The sequence below is a fragment of the Podarcis cretensis genome, assembly GCF_951804945.1.
Source record: "Podarcis cretensis genome assembly, chromosome: 16".
Classification (NCBI taxonomy): domain Eukaryota; kingdom Metazoa; phylum Chordata; class Lepidosauria; order Squamata; family Lacertidae; genus Podarcis; species Podarcis cretensis.
Window position 1 is genome coordinate 28496761 of NC_137186.1, and position 17744 is coordinate 28514504.

Genomic DNA, 17744 nt, shown 5'->3' on the forward strand with positions numbered 1-17744 from the left:
CCGCTTATCCAATAAGCCGCTAAGCCGCTAAAAGCCACTAAACCGCTAATAGCGCTAATCTGCTAAGCCGTCAATGGGCTTGCTTCGCAAGACGAAGAAACCGCTAGACGAAGAGAATCGCAGAACGGATTCTTTTCGTCTTGCGAGGCACCACTGTACAGTGGTACCTCCGGTTGCGGACGGGATCCGTTCTGGAGCTTCGGTCGGATCCTGAGGTTTCAGGACCTGGAGGGACCACTTCTGCGCATGCGCACAGCACAGTAAAGCACTTCTGTGCATGTGCACACGGTGAAACACTTCCGGGTTTGCAGCTTTCGCAACCCGAAGTTTACGTTACCCAAGGGTAACGTAAGCCAAGGTGCTACCATTAAATCAACACCCATACAATAACTGAAAGGCCAAAGCAAACACACCAGCATTAATTGCCAACAAAGGGGACTAGGTAGAGCATGATTCCTGCTTCTTTCCCCCGGTATTATATTGCTGGTGTGCTTACTCTGTGTGAGCTTGTTCTCCTGCTTGCTGGTGATGATGCAAAAGCAGAGTTTGGCAAACCAATATGGCTGTCCCCTGGGGAAGGACCATAGTTTGGGGGCCCTTGCATGCAGAAAGTCCTAACGCCTGGGGGAAGCTCCTGCTTGAAACCTTGGAGAGCCACTGCCTGTCGGAAGAGACAGCCCTGAGCTCGATGGACCCTGTGGTCTGACTCTATGCAAGGCAGCTTCCTCTGTTCCTATCACATTCGGATGGGTGGCCCACTGCCGTGTCCCCTCATTTATCTGGACTCCAAGCAGACCAGCCTCCCAAGCAGCCACATGCAATACAAGCATGGCCTCCTTTTAGGGGAAGAGGTGTCAGGCATGTGCTTTGCATGCAGAAGGTCACAGGTTCAATCCACTAAGGCATCTCCTGGTAGAGCTGGGAACGTCACCTTGCTGCCAGTCAGTGCAGAGTACCGAGCTTCTTGTACCAATGGTCTGACTCTGTATAAGGCTTCTAACGTACTTACTTAGCTTAATTGTATAGGAAATCTTTGGAATGCAAAGGGCAACCTCTCGGTTCTTAAGTGTTACTTTGCTTTGTCAGGCTTGAGACTCACAATACAGAAGGAAGTTGGAAGGCTACGTAACAGGATGGTGGGGGGACATTAATAGAAAGGCTGTACAATGAGAGAAGCTTGTTTTTATGTAGGCAGAGGGGGGCCCCTGCCCTCTCTTGCTTCCTTGGCATCTCTGCACTGACCGAACGGTGCTATTTCTGAATGTAGACCCTCCCCGTCCCCCCCTTTCCTTCAAAGGCAGGATGTGGGATGCCGCTGAATGAATCGTAAAACTCTTCAAATGGGAAAGCATCTGAGACAGGGCAAGAAGCATGTGACAGTTTCCTTAATTTGTCACGAGAAAGCGCTCCATCCTTTCTATCTCAAGCAGCCTGTGCCAGAAAGATAGTCCTCTTGCTCACATTCCCGGATTCCCTGCATCGACTAAGTCTGGAAGAGAGAGACCTTTGGTCCGCTTGCAAGGAGGGGCAGCTGATACGTGACTTTCAGCATGTGCTGCTCCCCATGCAGGACCACCAGTTTTGGGAGGGGGCCAGAGTTCTAGTCTTAGGACCAGTCTGCCCTTTCTGTGAACAGTCAAATGAGAAAGCTTTTCCTGCGCTCTGCTGTTTCATGCTGCAGGTGATGGGGGTTGGCATTTTTGAATGCTCTCTCACAAAGAAACGGAAAGCTAGCATGTTGAGCAGGAGGGTTTAGCCCTAGCTTTACCCCTGATGTGTCACATTTCTGAATACAGGGAGCTAGTCATGTGAGAGTGCTTTCAAACAGCAGTTTCCCACAGGCAGCCTGAAGTGATACAGCCCTGGAAAAGCTTTCCTACTTGATTCTGCTGACTGTACAAAAATGGTCCTTAGACTCCCATTTTGTTGATGTTTGCACTCATCCGTATAACTTGTTTATGTGAGTAATATTTTTTTAAACCCTATAAATCTATTAAAATCAATTAAAATAAAAAGAATGTTTGCAACGGGTTCAGGGGTGGCCTTCTTTTAAAAACATTTTACAGCTTCTTAGAGCTGGTAGTGACATCACTGTCCATGCAGTAAACCCATTTTTAAATGCTCCCAGTAATGACTATATGCCATAACATACAGTCCCTTATTGGGGAGTTATTGTACCTGGGATGGCAGCCATCTTTTTATTTATTTTAAAAATATTTTTATACCACTGTGTCGTAAAAATGTATATCAAAGTGGTTTACAACTGTAAAACAATGTCCTTGCAAGGCTACCAGGGATATTAATGGTATAAGGGGAAAGGTCCCCATTGTGAAGCAGACCACAATAATCCTCAGACTTCCCTGCTGGTTGACAACACAATCCATTTTTAAGAAACCGCCCATGTGCATGGTAGTTGTTGCTTGCTTGCAGGTCTATTTGCTCCCCACTTTAGCATAAGAACATAAAAACATCCGAAGAGCCTGTTGGATCGGGCCAGTAGCCTGTTTAGTCCAGCATCCTGTTCTCTCAGTGGCTGAACAGTTGCCTTTAGGAAACCAGCAATCAGGATTCGAACACAAGAGCAGTATCCCCTCCTGTAGTTTCCAGCAACTGGTATTCAGAAGCATTGCTACCTCCAGCTGTGGAGGCAGAGCATAGCCATTGTGGCTAGTAGCCGCAGATAGTCCTCTCCTCCATGAATTTGTCCAGTCCTCTTTTAAAGCCAAGTCAGTGGCCATCACTGCCTCATGTGGCAGCGAATTCCATAGTTGCTGTGTGAAGAAGTACTTTCTTTTACCTGTCCTGAATCTTCCAACATTCAGTTTCATTGGGCATCCATGAGATCTAGTGTTACAAGAGAGGGAGAAAAAATTTTCTCTATACACTTTCTCCATGCCACGCACAATTTTATAAACTCCTGTCCTGTCACCTCCTAACTCATCACAACTGTCCTTTGTGAGTCCTAGAATCTTGGCCATCCCACATGTAATGTGTGAACTCTGCTGTCCTGAGCATGCCTGACTGTATCCCAACCAGGTCAAAAGGGCATGTGCTCCAGCTGATCTGTTACTCCCACGGCTAGTAGGATTTATAGCAGCGTGTGGAAGCCTGTTACAATAGAAGGACCAGCAAGAGGACATTTCCTGTCTGAAACAATTCCTTTCTGCAGCACTAAACATAGTAACTAGTTACACTTTCCCAGAATTTTCATTTGCAACATTTTAAGCAAAACTGGGAAGCAGATGTCATAACTTTGTCTGTCACTCTTTTGCCATCCATTGAGAGGTGTATGTGCCTAGTGGAGGGTGCTTTTCCTCTGGATTTCCTGCACTGGGGGGTGGGAGTGGGGGGTGCTGACTAGTTGTCCTGCTTGTAACCCCCCGCCCCTTCCAACTCTAGGATTCGCTGCACATCGTTCTGTTTGTGATGGGAGCTAATCAATTTATTTTTACCACTGATTTTTAGTGTGTCCAGTCATCTTAAAAAATTGTGTCCAGCAAAGATGATGCCCATCAGCATGCACAATGCTTCTTTTCCAATACTCAATGTTTTTTTGTGTGTGGGGGGGGGAACCCTTGAAGATCTCTGGCAAATCGGAAAGGAGTAATAGTGATGGCAGAAAGATATTTTACTTAAAAAGTTATCTTCTGCTTCCCTTAAATTAAAATCAGATTTACAGCATAATGAATTTTCAGCCACATTCATAAAATACTACTTAATTAAACATTTTAAAAGTTGAAACCCAAGTTTATCATTTTTGCTGTACAAAGACTAGGATTGCCTCTATCCTTTGCAGTTGGCCGTTCACACTAAACCATGGTTTGACTTAGCATTATGTGGAAACAAAGGCAGCGTAGCATGAACTATACCACATAGTAAGATTTAGCATCTTAACTTTGTCGAGAAGTGGTTTGGTGCCATGAATTTATCCTAAGGGTGTCAAAGCTCATGGCGGACAGATTTTGAAAAATAGCAATCATTTATATCCTACTACACTTGTGGAAATGCCCGAGTCCATCTAGAACAGGCGTGTCCAAAGTCCATTTTGGGGGCCTAATCCAGCCTGCTGTTCAGTTTAATCTAGCCCCCGTGACAGTTTATTTCCTGGGGTAAAACACTAAAAAAAGCTCAACAACTTCAATCTTAAAACTGGCTATCATGCATGTTCACTTCATTAGATCTGGCCCTCTTTGAAAAAGGTTTGGACACCCCTGTTCTAGAATGATCCAACAGCTACTAGATCAATTTTTCTGAAGCATTCATCTGTTTTTTACATTGCATTGAAATTACATTTTCCCAGCATGCGGATCCCAGTTTGTCATTGCTGGTAAAATGCTGTTACTTCCCTATCACAGTAGCCCACAAAGTATTAATTTCTCAATCAAAATGGATGTATTTTATATACTTTGCTGACATAAGTGCTCAATTGAGAATGAAAACAACTTAGCAGCCTATTTAGTTGATCTCTTGAGAGGCCTCTCGGCAAAAAGTTAGATACCTCATGCCCTTGTGTTTGAGCATCGTTCAGAGGAAGATAAGACCTGAGCACTTAGTCATAGGTGACTTAGCAAATTGAGAAAACATTGCCGTGGACTGTGGCAAGTTTGTAGCTAGTCAGCATTCCTGCCATAAGCCTCTATTGATGTTGCAACCATCTCTTCAGGACTCCTACCTAAATATTAGTCATCTTTACTTACTTGCACTGTGCTTAGTGTCAGGTTTAATATTTACAGCTGATACCAAATGACAGAGATTTTTTTACTCGGGGAACTAAAAACCATGTGAAATAGCACCCTTCCCAACTACGTATCTCACAGATAGATCCAAGAATAGTAAATAACTGCTGAGAGTGTAATGTTATTGATTATTACATGGGCACAGAGTGTCCCAAAATTTTGCATCTGATGCATATGACAGTGTTAAGGGACTGCACGATGCTGAGCATTTTCAGTAACATCTATGAGAAAAATATATTCACAGAAGTGTTTACACTTTGTGTTCTTTCTCTCTGCACTCTTCAGCTATTGATCATTTAGCTGTTTTTACTTAGAAGTAAAACCTCTGTGGTAATTTTAAAATGCTTGTCATGCAACAGCGTTAATTTCTGAGTGCTCGTAAAACTAGGTATAGCACCCTCCCATAACTAGAGGTGGAAAGGAATCATTTCTGCTGACATGCCAGGAAGAGGTTTAACTTGGAAGTATGTGCAGTCAGAGCAGCATTACCAAGGGAAAATGTCTTGGGTAGGGAAGTAGCAAGTTGTTTTTGAGTTTCCTCCTGGGGAAAACAAAATAAGCTTTTATCTTAGGTTTGCTAATGGATCTGATGTCTTAATTCTTTCAGAATTCTGCTCATTCAAACCAATGCTTCTTAAAAAAATAATCAGGACTCAAAAATCTTTAATTTAACCTGCTTCTCCTCTTGCAAGGAGGGAAGTTGCTATCTCTTTTTCTTGTTCTACAAATGTCACTGAGAAATAGAATAAGTAAGCCTCACAGCAGGTTTCTCTCTTACGTGTGTGCATATTTCCCTCCCCTCTTAGAATATCGATATCACAAACTTCAGCAGCAGCTGGAATGACGGGTTGGCTTTCTGTGCTGTTCTTCACACTTACCTCCCAGCTCATATTCCCTATCAAGAGCTGAACAGTCAAGACAAGGTGAGTATTATACTGAGCTTTGTTGAATGTCGTTAAAACCATGCTGGAGACCAGAGCCCTTTCTCAGATTCTCTCATGGACAGACTCGCACTTCTGCCACTATTCTGGTCACCAGCACTCACTGGCAATTGCAATTCCCCATTTGCAATCCTAGTCACAAGCACACCTTCCTCGCACTTAGTCCATTGTATATTTGTTTAAATACTTTGTGTGATGTTTTGTTTTTTGCATTCATTCGTTGTCTTTGTCCACACATTACTTTAAATGAGTTAAAAACAAACCCAGTAGAGGGGTGCTTAAAAGAGTTTTGCAAGCCTCTGATCAACTCGCTGGACAAGTCCCTAAGGCAACATTGTTTTTTTTTATTTTTAAAAAAGTTGTTCAGTAGATTTATTTTTGACTCAATGTATTTTTCAGAAAAGAAATTTCACTCTGGCTTTCCAGGCAGCTGAAAGTGTTGGCATCAAATCCACTCTGGTAAGTGTGTGCAAAGTTTAGGGCGATCTGACTAACTTTTACCTGGGAGACTAATTGCTAAATAGGCACATGCAAGGATTGTGCTGTAGCTGTGTGTTTGAAATTACTGTACAAATAAATTCTGGGATAGAAATATCATAACTGAAAACTAGAAGGCTCCTTTAAAGAGAGGGTGTGTGTTTGTGTTTGTGAAAATAAGGCTGGTGTAATTAAATTGCAAAACAAGAATATAAATTAGTGCCCTGAAAGTGCTCTCACTCTCTTGGCCAGATGAGACTCAACACTATATGCACCATTAGACAGCGCACCCAGTTTTGTTTTCCTATTTGGGGAGAGATCATCAGGCAGACCACAGTGCACAAGGACACGAGTGTTAGGTTAACCCTTCCCAGCTGTGATCTTTTCACCTTGGCATCCAATAGGGCAATCCCACAAGAAGGGATTTTGTCATGATTGCAGCTGGGTAAGGGAGCATTAAGCCTGCCCACATACTGCAGTCCCGATGAAAATTGTGGGACCCTGTGCCAGGGCCGGATTTAGGTTTGATGAGGCCCTTAGCTACTGAAGGTAATGGGGCCCTTTATATGTCCAGCTGTCCTTTTTCAACAACAAATTGTCACTGTTTTTTGTGTTGAATGTTTGCTATATGGTAATTTATGGACCTAATAGGTATCTAAAGCCATAATGGGATCAAAATAAATAAATTAGGTATTGCATGAAATCAAATCAGTAGGCAGAAGACTCATATCCTTAGTCTATGCTGCCTGATCATCAGTCTACAAGCACTCTTTAATATTAGATAACAGGTACAACGACATTCAACTGTGCTGCACTGCAGTCTGCAGCTGCATGCTACATGCTGCCATGCAACCAGTCCATGAATTCTGCCATGCAGAATGTAGGCACCCTATATATAGAAATGAGCAAACCAGTAATATTTTAGTGAGCAGGCTAGCAGACGGGGCCCATTACTTAACATCATAGGAGCCTACACAACACAAAACACTGTTGCTGTATGTAGGTTTTATTTTGTTTGTTTTTTTATCTTGTATTTTGGAAATGTACATCCAGTTTTTTTACCTTTAATTTTTTTGGGAGGCCCCAAGAGAGTGGGGCCCTAAGCTATAGCTTGTTTAGCTTGTACGTAAATCTGGCACTGCCCTGTGCCTCTTCTTAACAAATCAGCTCATGACTGTTGGAAATCGGTTATAACCGGTGCCATTTTGTACTTGTCACAGAGGTCAAACCTCTATTCTGCTTGGTGGTTCAGAGGAGGCAAACCTATAAAGCAAATCTAAAAATAGCTCTCCTTGCTCACGGTCAAGTCTCTGCCAGCCATTGTCTGTGAGTTCACAATGGGGAATGCTACTGTGGTTAACACTTCTAAACTGTGCAGTAGCCAGTGAAGGTGGAACTGGCTTGGACCCAAGAGGGCCATGGATGGCAGCATTAGGGGCACTGTTGCTTCCCTTCTGCAGGTAAGGGCTGAAGGGCAGAGGCTCATCTAACAAGTCCACGGGGCCCACCAACAGACATGGACAGCCAGAGCTAAAAGCAGGGTGGGGTGCAGAATGGACAGCTTCCAATCCTTATCTCCTTTTCTTTTTAGACACCCTGATTCCCCCTGCTCACAAAAAGCCAGCAATATGCCTTTCCTCTTGCCTTTTCACACTCCCATTTATCATCTCTGTTGACCAGGGAACACAATGCAAGCAGGAGAGCAGCAGATATGCAGCAAACTAGCATCCTGTGAGTTAAACCACAGAACCTAGGGCTTGCCGATCAGAAGGTCGGCATTTCGAATCCCCGCAACGGGGTGAGCTCCTGTTGTTCAGTCCTGGCTCCTGCCAGCCTAGCAGTTCAAAAGCACGTCAAAGTGCAAGTAGATAAATAGGTACCGCTCCGGCGGGAAGGTAAACGGTGTTTCCGTGCAGTGCTCTGGTTCGCCAGAAGCGGCTTAGTCATGCTGGCCACATGACCCAGAAACTGTACACCAGCTCCCTCGGCCAATAAAGCGAGATGAGCGTGCAACCCCAGAGTCGGTCACGACTGGACCTAATGGTCAGGGGTCCCTTTACCTTTACTAATGCAATTAATACCTAGGTATTCCAAAAGCAAGACAGGACTTGTACTTTAAGCTACACACAAACTGTTCACATGCGGAACTACAATTCCCAGGTATGCCTTGCTCCCCACCCACCCCCAGGATAAGCTGAGCACTACAGAATTAGAAGCAGAGCCTGCAAGCTTTCCTTATTAAATTTCTATCTTACAGATGACCAGTTATAGATGTGATTATGATTAACAGAGTACAAGAGTTATTGCAAGGTGGATATCTGTTTATATATATTTTTCTCTCTCTCTCTTCCTTCCCTCTGGTAGGACATTAATGAGATGGTACGAACGGAACGCCCAGACTGGCAGAATGTCATGTTGTACGTTACAGCGATTTACAAATACTTTGAAACCTGAGAGCTGGAATAGCAATAGAAAATGTTGGGGAAGCACAATCCCAGCACCACACACTAAGCTCAACCAACACCTCTTGACTTTGGATGAAACTCTAAGACAGCATTCTGAGTGGCTTTGGTGAGCAAGGTTTCGTTAACCCAGCACTTGGGCACACCCAAATAGCTAAATGAGCTGGATTAAATTATTAGCCTGTGAAGCCTGAACTTTACAAATGGCCCTGTAAGGCCAAGTGTCAAAAAGCTTCCAAACTTCCGTTGGTGAAGAGTGAACTGAATGAGATGCCACTGAATCGACAAGGCTGAAACGTAAGGGAAGGAAGTCTCTCGGACTGTATTGCAAGACTTTTCTTTATGGAAAACACCTCTGGCAGTTGGGTGGATGTTCTGCTTGTTGCTCCTCACCTAAGTACAGGAAAACCTTTAATCATCACCTGGTTATTGCCTTATTCTATCTCCAGCTCCTCAAAGTGCACAATTCTTATAGGAAGTAGAAGGGTGTCTTCTCCCATTGAGTTCACCTGACTGAAGAATGGTGTCAAATCTTGGCCTACTCTCAGTGCACAAAATGAAGAGTCTGTGTTTAAGCCTACCTCTCTTCTCCATGGCTTCCAACTTTATTACTGGATGGATTCCAGCCTTGCACATTTGATTCCCAACTTTGAGGATATTACCATGTGCAGGTGATCGGACACACTGCAATTTGTTGTGCTTCCAAGAGAATTTAGTTTATATGGAATTTACTTTTATTTGGCAAAGTGTAACCTTTCCTTTGCAGGAGCTCAGATGATGCATCACCTGAGATTAAACTGGTTGAAATGATTGTTTTGATCGTTGGATAGGTTAAGCTCCTATTCAGAAAAGAACTTTCTGCAACTAGCAATAACTGCTTCTTGCCCCTACGGCCTGCAGGTAGCTTTGCGGTGTGTTCTGATCTGATTGTCTGCCAAAAGCAGCAGCAGTAGCTGCTGCCTGTTCCCAGGTTTATCTAAATGGGCCTTCCATGGGCTTCCCTTTCAGGAATGACTTAAATGAATGGAACATTCATAGGAGCAGCAGCCATGATTCGTAGATTGTGCCTGTGAGCTGAAAATTGACCTCCTATAAGCCTAGTTTAAAATGTGGGATCAATGCTGGCGAGAGAAGAAAATGCAGAGTTCAGGACGTTTGTACTGTGGTGTTGAGTCCACTTGGCACAACTCTCTGGGAGAAAAGCATTAAAGCAAGTGCCTTACTTGGCTCTGAGGTAAGAGGAGCTCTAATTGCAAGGCAGTGCACAAAAGACTTCAGACATTTGGTGGTAGCAGCCGTAGTGAGGCTTCTATGGTTCTGTCCTTCTCTAAGAAGGCCTCAGCGCCTACCATCTTTTTCCTAGATGCAGAGCAACTGTTAGTCCCCCCCAAGTGGAGACCCAGTTACTGCTGAGGGATAGGGATCTTTTGAGTCCCCCATTTTGATGAACCCCATATCCCTGTTACTTATAGATGTATTTAGCTTTCATTTTTCCCTAACAGCCCAACTAGAAATAATCCTCTTTCTTTCTTTTTTTCAATCCTTTCTGTGTGCCTGGAACTCTTAAAGGACACTTTTTGAATGTCATAGGTATATGAATGGTCACGAATGTAGCCCCGGTCCAAGGTCTGCTGTGGAAGAGTCACTATGACAGGAGCAGGTGCCAAACTGAATTTTGGGACAAGTCGCAATAAACTTTGAACCTTTCATTGTGCCTCCAGTACCCCCTGCCTTGTACATGGTTTCATAGCTCAAGGAATACAAGCAAAACTTACATGTGGCTATAAAATGGCTGGTGAGCTCCCATTGCAAGTGTTTAAATTCAACTCCTACTTTCCAGTGGTTTTTCTCCTTCCTCTCAAATTGTGAGGCTAATATCAAAGGTTCCTGCAGATACCTGAATGACTTTGGCTTTTGAGTGAACAGAGTTAGCATTTCCCAGTTAGGCACAAAGAGTTGCAGATTTTTTAGATGGAACTCACCCTTCCAAAAAAAACAACCCAAAAGGCCCCCCCCCAACTTTTTGCTAGCCCTAAAATGAGGTACTAAAGATCATCCTCGCTGTGTTATGCTTTCTTACTGTTGTGGTACAAAGGAATTTGCTTCAGGTCCCTTGCTTGTGAACTTAAGATGTATTGCTCTACAGGTGCACCTCTATTTATTGCATTGCAATTGAAGAAGCATTTTTTTTTTCTAGTGAGCTGTCTTCCTCCTACACTTGACAGCATCTTATTTTATGGACTTTGCTTGAGTCCAGTGGTGACGAGACTCATCTTGAGCAGAATCCTGCTTCTGAACTCTTCCTCTACAGTCACAGGGGAGAGCTGATCAGGAGGGCATTGATGAAAAGAGAACTGAGTTGTGCAAGGAAGTGAAGGGTAAAGGCAAAAGGACTGAAGAGTGGGAAATGTTCTGCAGATGGAGCACAAGGAAAAGAAAAAATGTGTTTCCTTGCATTGATTAACCAAAACCTTTTATGGTAAAGACTGAACTACCAAGGGAGATGATTTCATCAAGACAAGAAGCACTCAGAGGGATGAAGGAAATCAAATTTTAAAAAACACACATCCCATTTTGCAAAAGAAGAAAATCTTTGCTCTTGGTTAGATAACAAGCTACATAAGTATTCTTCCATTCTTTATTCACTTTTTAATGACTGATTAACATGTTACTGTAAAGTACATTTCTTGCTGGTTTTGTTTTTGTTCTATTAAATATTTTTAATATACCGTAAAATCAGCCAACAGTGTGCCTGGGTTTTTTTTATCGCATTTCTTTAGATCCTGCAAATGTCCCCGCATTTTAATGTGTCTGCTTTATAAAAAGAAATTAAAAGGAGCTCATGATGTTAAACACAAGCAAGTGAAAACAATACCTGGCGGTTTGGGGGATTCTCTTGCAGAAACTTTAGTGAGGTCTTCCCAGGAGTTTTGTCTTGGTCTTTGTGTTAGATGAGCAAAGGTGCTTTGAAGGCATAGCTATCTCTAACCTCCATCTCATAAACTACACAGGAGGGGTCCTGCAGCAGGGTGAGGTGCTTCTGTTCAGGGTTCCAGCCACTCTCATCCCCAGCAGTCAGCATACTCAGTACTCATTTGGGCAGGAGGAGGGGAGTGGACACACAGTCCCTGCTGACTACATTTTTTACTTCTCTGGACAGCTCTCACTTCCATCCCTGGGATCATTATTTAAATCGCTTCCCTGTGTGAACCAGGAAATTGCCTATCCAGACCCTAAGTTGGTTCTTGATTCCTTTCTTCTTTCAGTCTCTCTTCCTCTGGTCTCCTGTTCCAACCTCTCCATTCTTCCCACCCAGTTTCCAGATTTTTTTCCTCTCAACCATCACTCAGCATTCTGTAGGCACTGAGCATGCTCACATCACGGGATGATGTTCAAAGGGTACTCAGGGTTGTTCTATTCCTCCAAGGCAGCTATGCTTCCAAATATCAATTTCTGGAAACCAGGGGAGGGAAAAGTGTTCTTGTGCTCATGTTCTGCTCCCTGGTTTCCCGCAGGCTTATGGGGTGGCCACTGTGAGAGCAGGTTGCTGTACTAGGGCCATTGGCCTGATCCAGCAGGCTCTTCTTATGCTCTTAAATCTCAGATTTCTGCCAAGCCTACTGGTGCCTCCCTCTTGTGAGTGCTATTTTGGCTCCGTGGCAAAAGGATTTAATTGGAGTTCGACTCAAGGGTTGCTTATCACTCAAGGAAATATTCGCACACCCCACCAAGGGAATAACCACTTCTGCAGTGCTTAGTATCAAGGCCTCACTGTTTATTTTTTATTACACACACACACACACACACACACACACACACACACACATATATATCCTGCCCTCCTAGTGCTTACACAACACTCACGGCATCTAGAAACAATTAAGACCAGCTGTAACAATAATATTACTCAAATATAGCAAAATGGAGACAGGTAATAGCACCAGGTTTTTAAATATCTAGAACAGTGTTTCCCAACCTTGGGCCTCCAGCTGTTTTTGAACTACAATTCCCATCATACCTGACCACTGGTCTTGCTAGCTAGGGATGATGGGAGTTGTAGGCCAAAAACATCTGGAGGCCCAAGGTTGGGAAACACTGATCTAGAAAAGCCTACCTAAGCAGGAAGGGGGTTTGCCCTACAGTGAAACAGTGGGCAAAGAGTCCCACTGGTTGGATTTGTGCACAGAACAGGCTCCTTTCATCCCCATCAGCTGAGCCTCCACCATAGATCTCAGGGCATGGGTAGGAAATGGATCTGTAAGCCATCCTGCACCTAAGCCAATTACCATATTTTTCGCCCTATAGGACGCACTTTTCCCCCTCCAAAAATGAAGGGGAAATCTGTGTGCGTCCTATGGGGCGAATGCAGGCTTTCACTGAAGCCTGGAGAGCAAGAAGGGTCGGTGCGCAACGACCCCTCTTGCTCTCCAGGCTTCAGGAAGCTATCCGCAAGCCTTGGGAGCCCGCGGGAATTCCCGCTGGGCTCCCAAGGCTTGCGGACAGCAGCCTGCAGCCCGAAACCTGGGGAGCGCAGTGGAGCGCACCCTGGGCTTTGGGCAGTTATCCGCAAGCCTGGGGAGGCGGGCGGGAAGTCGCGCCGGTCTCCCCAGGCTTGCGGATAGCAGCCTGCATCCCGAAGCCTGGGGTGCACTGAACAGCGCGCCCCGGGCTTCAGGCAGATATCTGCAAGCCTGGGGAGCCCGCGGGAGTTCCCGCCGGGCTCCCAAGGCTTGCGGATAGCAGCCTGTTCTGGGGTCGGGGGAAGCTCGGCCTTCCCCCGCCCCAGCCCTGCGCCTGGGGGGGAATTTTTTTTCCCCTTTATTCCCCCCCCCAAAAAAAAAAAACTAGGTGCGCCCTGTTAGGGTGTGAAACCTAAGACGCTGGCAAGTTAGCAATGTCATGTGACTTTAAGTAGTCAAGCTCGTTAAGTTGTTAAGTTGCTCAGTATATAAAGAGTGTTTGTTTTCTCTGCCTGTGGGGGGCGTGATACAAAAATGTCTGAAAGCTCCGGAGGTGTTTCTGTTATCTTTCTGCAATAAACCTGTCTTTGGAAAGACAGGCTTCCCTGTGTCGTTATTTCTTTGCTGCTGAGACTCTGAAGCTTGTACTGCAACAAGAATCTCTGCACTGGACTTAATCAATGCTCTGCAAAGAGAACTGTTGCTGGTTGCGCAGCAGAAGCGTTTACTGGACCAGTACACAAACTCTCTTACGCCCTATGGGCCGGTGCGCTCTATGGGGCGAAAAGTTCCTTAGAGTTCATCACCAACACATGATAGGTGCCTGGAAAGGAATTTATAACCAGTGCAGCCCTTGCAGGAAAAATAGTGTGATCCCACCTGGTGGACTACGGGGCACTAGGTGTACTTCACATCCTTATTGGGCACTGATAAACATATCAGTGCCCAATAAAGGCACTCCTTATCTCTCTCGCCCTGACCTAGCCACTGTGATCCACGCGGCGGTCACCTCCAGACTGGATTATTGTAACTCGCTGCCCTTGAGACTGACCCAGAAACTCCAGCGGGTGCAGAATGCCGCGGCGAGACTCCTTATGGGGTCTTCGCTGCGAGATCACATTCATCCGGTACTATACCAGCTGCACTGGCTCCCGGTGGAGTACAGAATCAGGTTTAAGGTGCTGGTTTTAACCTTTAAAGCCCTATACGGCCTAGGACCCTCGTACCTACGGGACCGCCTCTCCTGGTATGTCCCACAGAAAAACTTACGGTCTGCAAATAAAAACATCCTGAAGATCCCAGGCCACAGAGAGGTTAGGCTGGCCTCAACTAGAGCCAGGGCTTTCTCGGCCACAGCTCCAATCTGGTGGAACACTCTGTCACAAGAGACTAGGGCCCTGCGGGACTTGACATCTTTCCGCAGGGCCTGTAAGACAGAGCTGTTCCACCAGGCCTTTGGTCAGGGCGCAGCCTGACCCCCTCCTTTAGCAATCTGCACAGAATTTTGCTTAATGGTTGCCATCAATTTGTTTTTAATTAATTTTTATAAGGAAAGGTTTTTAGAATGTTGGATTATTTTGATTGTTGTTAGCCGCCCTGAGCCCAGCTTCGGCTGGGGAGGGCGGGGTATAAATAAAATTTATTATTATTATTATCTGTGCCTAGCAAACTCTGAATGCAGAAGCCGTTAACTTATTTTTACATAGGAGATCCTAAATGTTCTAAAGGGAATCCACCCATAACCCATTCTCTTGTTGAGAACGTACAGGACTTAACCAGAGTGGCTCAAGTTGTCCCTCCCTTCATAACCAGAAAAGACCCTCATGCTGAAGTCTAGTATTTTTTCAACTTCCCAATTTTCATCCTCCATGTTTGCCAGCCAGATGCCCATCAGCTATTTTGAACTACAACTCCCATCAGTCCCTGCCAGCGTCACCATGCTCCTATCAGCCCTAGCACACTGGGAGTTGTAGCCCCAAATAGTTGGAAGGTACCAAGTCGGCAAAGGCCATTTTAACAATATTCACATCACCACTCAAGTGCATGTGTGACCTGGTTCCTCGCTGGGCCATGCTGTGTGACTTGAATAATTATTATTCCAGTTCTTTGCTTAGGAAAGATATCTGTGGTTAAATAACATCTCTTCCCACAGAGATCAAACACTGCAGCTTATTGGGGAGGAAATAGAACTTCCTGCTAGGAGTTTACTAGCCAGACTCCATTATACCTGTGTGTAATAAATATTGAAAGTGCATTGAAGTTATTCTCTGAGAAACATCAGTGAGGCTGGAAGCCAACCAGCCCTTGATGGTGAGACAAGTTGGAGTTCCATCCAGACTGCAAAACAACAACACTCACACCTTGGCACGTCCCCTTTCTTGCTTAATGTGAAGTGGTAAAGTTTTAAATTGCTCCTTACCTACAGCTACCCCCCCCCCATTTGTGAAAATGAGCATTTTGCTGGGGTTTCATTTCCTTTCTGTTCAGCACATCTTCTCTTTTGCATATATTCATTTATTGTTTTAAAGTAAGACACAATTCAAAAATTACCAAAATAATACCAAACCAGCAGGCAAGTTTTACAATGGAAAAATAAGACCAAACACAAAAGCAATCCTTTTATGCCAGGACATCATTGTTAAAAGGCAAAGGAAAATATCAGAGTGATGTCAATTAAGATTAATTTGAAAATAAAACTGAATAGGTGGCAAAGTAAAAGGAGACAACCACCAGAAGCTATTTACATATATGTATTAGGGGGGAAATTTTTTTTGTGTGTGTGTTTTTTTTGCATTATATACAAACAATACAGCTCAATGAAACATAAAAGATGATAAAGTTAAGTCTTCTGAATTTTTGTAATGTGAATGAGGATGTTCATTCACGTCCATTATTCTAAGGTCTAGATGTTTTCTTTATGAAATGAGCGAGTTAGCCAGGACACTCAAATATGTAATTGCAATTAGATTTGAATGGGTTTGGAATTGCTAGGCACCAGACAGGCATGGCCCATCCTTGCCGACAATGGCTTTATACTGTCTCCATGCAAGTGGCGTTCCAGGCACTCTGCCTTTGCCCCAGACTGGCCCGGAATACATAAACCGGAAAATGGGAGCAAACCACATCCGCATCAGTGAGAAGACCAGCATGTGAGGCTGTTGGTATGATGTGGCCCAGTGCCAGCTCTATTACTGGAAAGCAATGTTCAAAAAACCTGAAACTGCTGCTTTTCATGAAGCCAGGGGTGGGTGGCTAGTGGTTCTCCAGATGTTGTCACACGACTGGTCTTCATCAGCCTCAGCAAATGGAGCTAGCAGTCAAAGATTAAGGGAGTTGGTAGTCCACAAGAAAAAAAAAAGAACTTCTGATTCTTCATCTGTCATTTATATATAGACAATTATTCAAAACATCCACTCCAAGATAACACCCAGCAATTCCACTTTCTATAAACCAATATTTTCTTCCAACCTCAGACCCAGATACCATCAGTTCATTTTCTTTCTCATGCAAAAAGTCCATTAGGGGCTTCCAATCTTTAATAAATATTGACTACGACTTTTCTCTGATTAAACACATCAACATTTGTCAAGCACAATCCTGTTAATGTTTGCTCAAATCAAAGTCCCCCTGTATTAAACGGAGCTTACTCTCAAGTTTAAGTGTGTTTGTTACAATTATTTATATCCCGCCTTTCAGGATACAAATGTAGTTTACAAGAAACTTCATTTAAGAACAGCAACAGCATCAAACAATGGCCTGTTTTGCACATAACAGTAAGCCATGCTTAAGTTTCACTATAGTTAAAGCTGAGACGCCTGGCAGATGGTCACTTAAACCTTGGTTTATTATTTTCCCCACCCGTCTCATTAAAAGAGACATTAACCAGGAAGAATTACTCTTCTATTGCAGCCCTGTAGCTTTGCAGCTCCTTAAATGACATTGAGGAAGAGATGCACACTGGCACATAACACTAAAGTATGGTTGACATTAACCAAGGTTTGTAAAGAAGTCACAAACCTTGGTTAACAACCTTTAAGAATAGCTAATAAAACATAGTTAAACTGCCAAGCTGGGTTCACACATAAAGCTAAGACAGAGTTTAATAAACCATTGTTTGGTGTTATGTGCAACCCAAGTCAATATCAGCATATAAAAAGCCATCAGGATCCTTCCCAATGAACCGTTGCTGGTATAAAGGTCCCTGTCGTTGGAAAAGGATAGTCCAGTTTAGAGCAGACCCTGAGGCTGTCTTTGCCCATCTGTCCTCTTCCCCAATCTCACAATCCTCCCCAAAAGTCAGCTGTTGATGACAGATGGTCATGTGGGGAGGGAGAGGAAGGTTCAGTTGGAGCTGGCTCCTATTGCATCTTTTGCTACAGCCTTCTTTTTAGGATTGCAGCGTAAAAGGGTATTTGGTCCATGGCAAGTAGGCCCTGCTAAGTCCAATGTATTCCAAATGTATTCTGAAATGCCAAGAGTGAAATTAGGTGAAAGGCAACAGTCACAGCATTTGCCTGCATTAAAAATAATTTTATAGCCCCCATTTTTATTTTTTTTGCTGAGTTCCTGTCATGGTGCAACTCTTTTCCAGGTTAACAAAGGATGCCCTCTTGGTGCTTCCTTAGATAACAAATAGAAACATTGTCTTAGAAAAGTCAGATGATTCTG

At 44.1% G+C, this 17744-nt stretch overlaps 1 protein-coding gene across 1 annotated transcript in view; it reads left to right on the forward strand.

Annotated features, from left to right (window-relative positions):
• The window catches only part of SPECC1L (sperm antigen with calponin homology and coiled-coil domains 1 like), a 51944-nt gene extending 40589 nt beyond the window's left edge, over nt 1–11355 (forward strand). Inside the window, exons 14-16 of the mRNA XM_079956492.1 lie at nt 5543–5659; nt 6077–6136; nt 8519–11355. Coding sequence (XP_079812618.1) covers nt 5543–5659; nt 6077–6136; nt 8519–8608 — 267 coding nt within the window. The 3' untranslated portion in view covers nt 8609–11355. The remainder of the gene's footprint in view (nt 1–5542; nt 5660–6076; nt 6137–8518) is intronic.
• The last annotated feature ends 6389 nt before the right edge of the window (nt 11356–17744 follow it).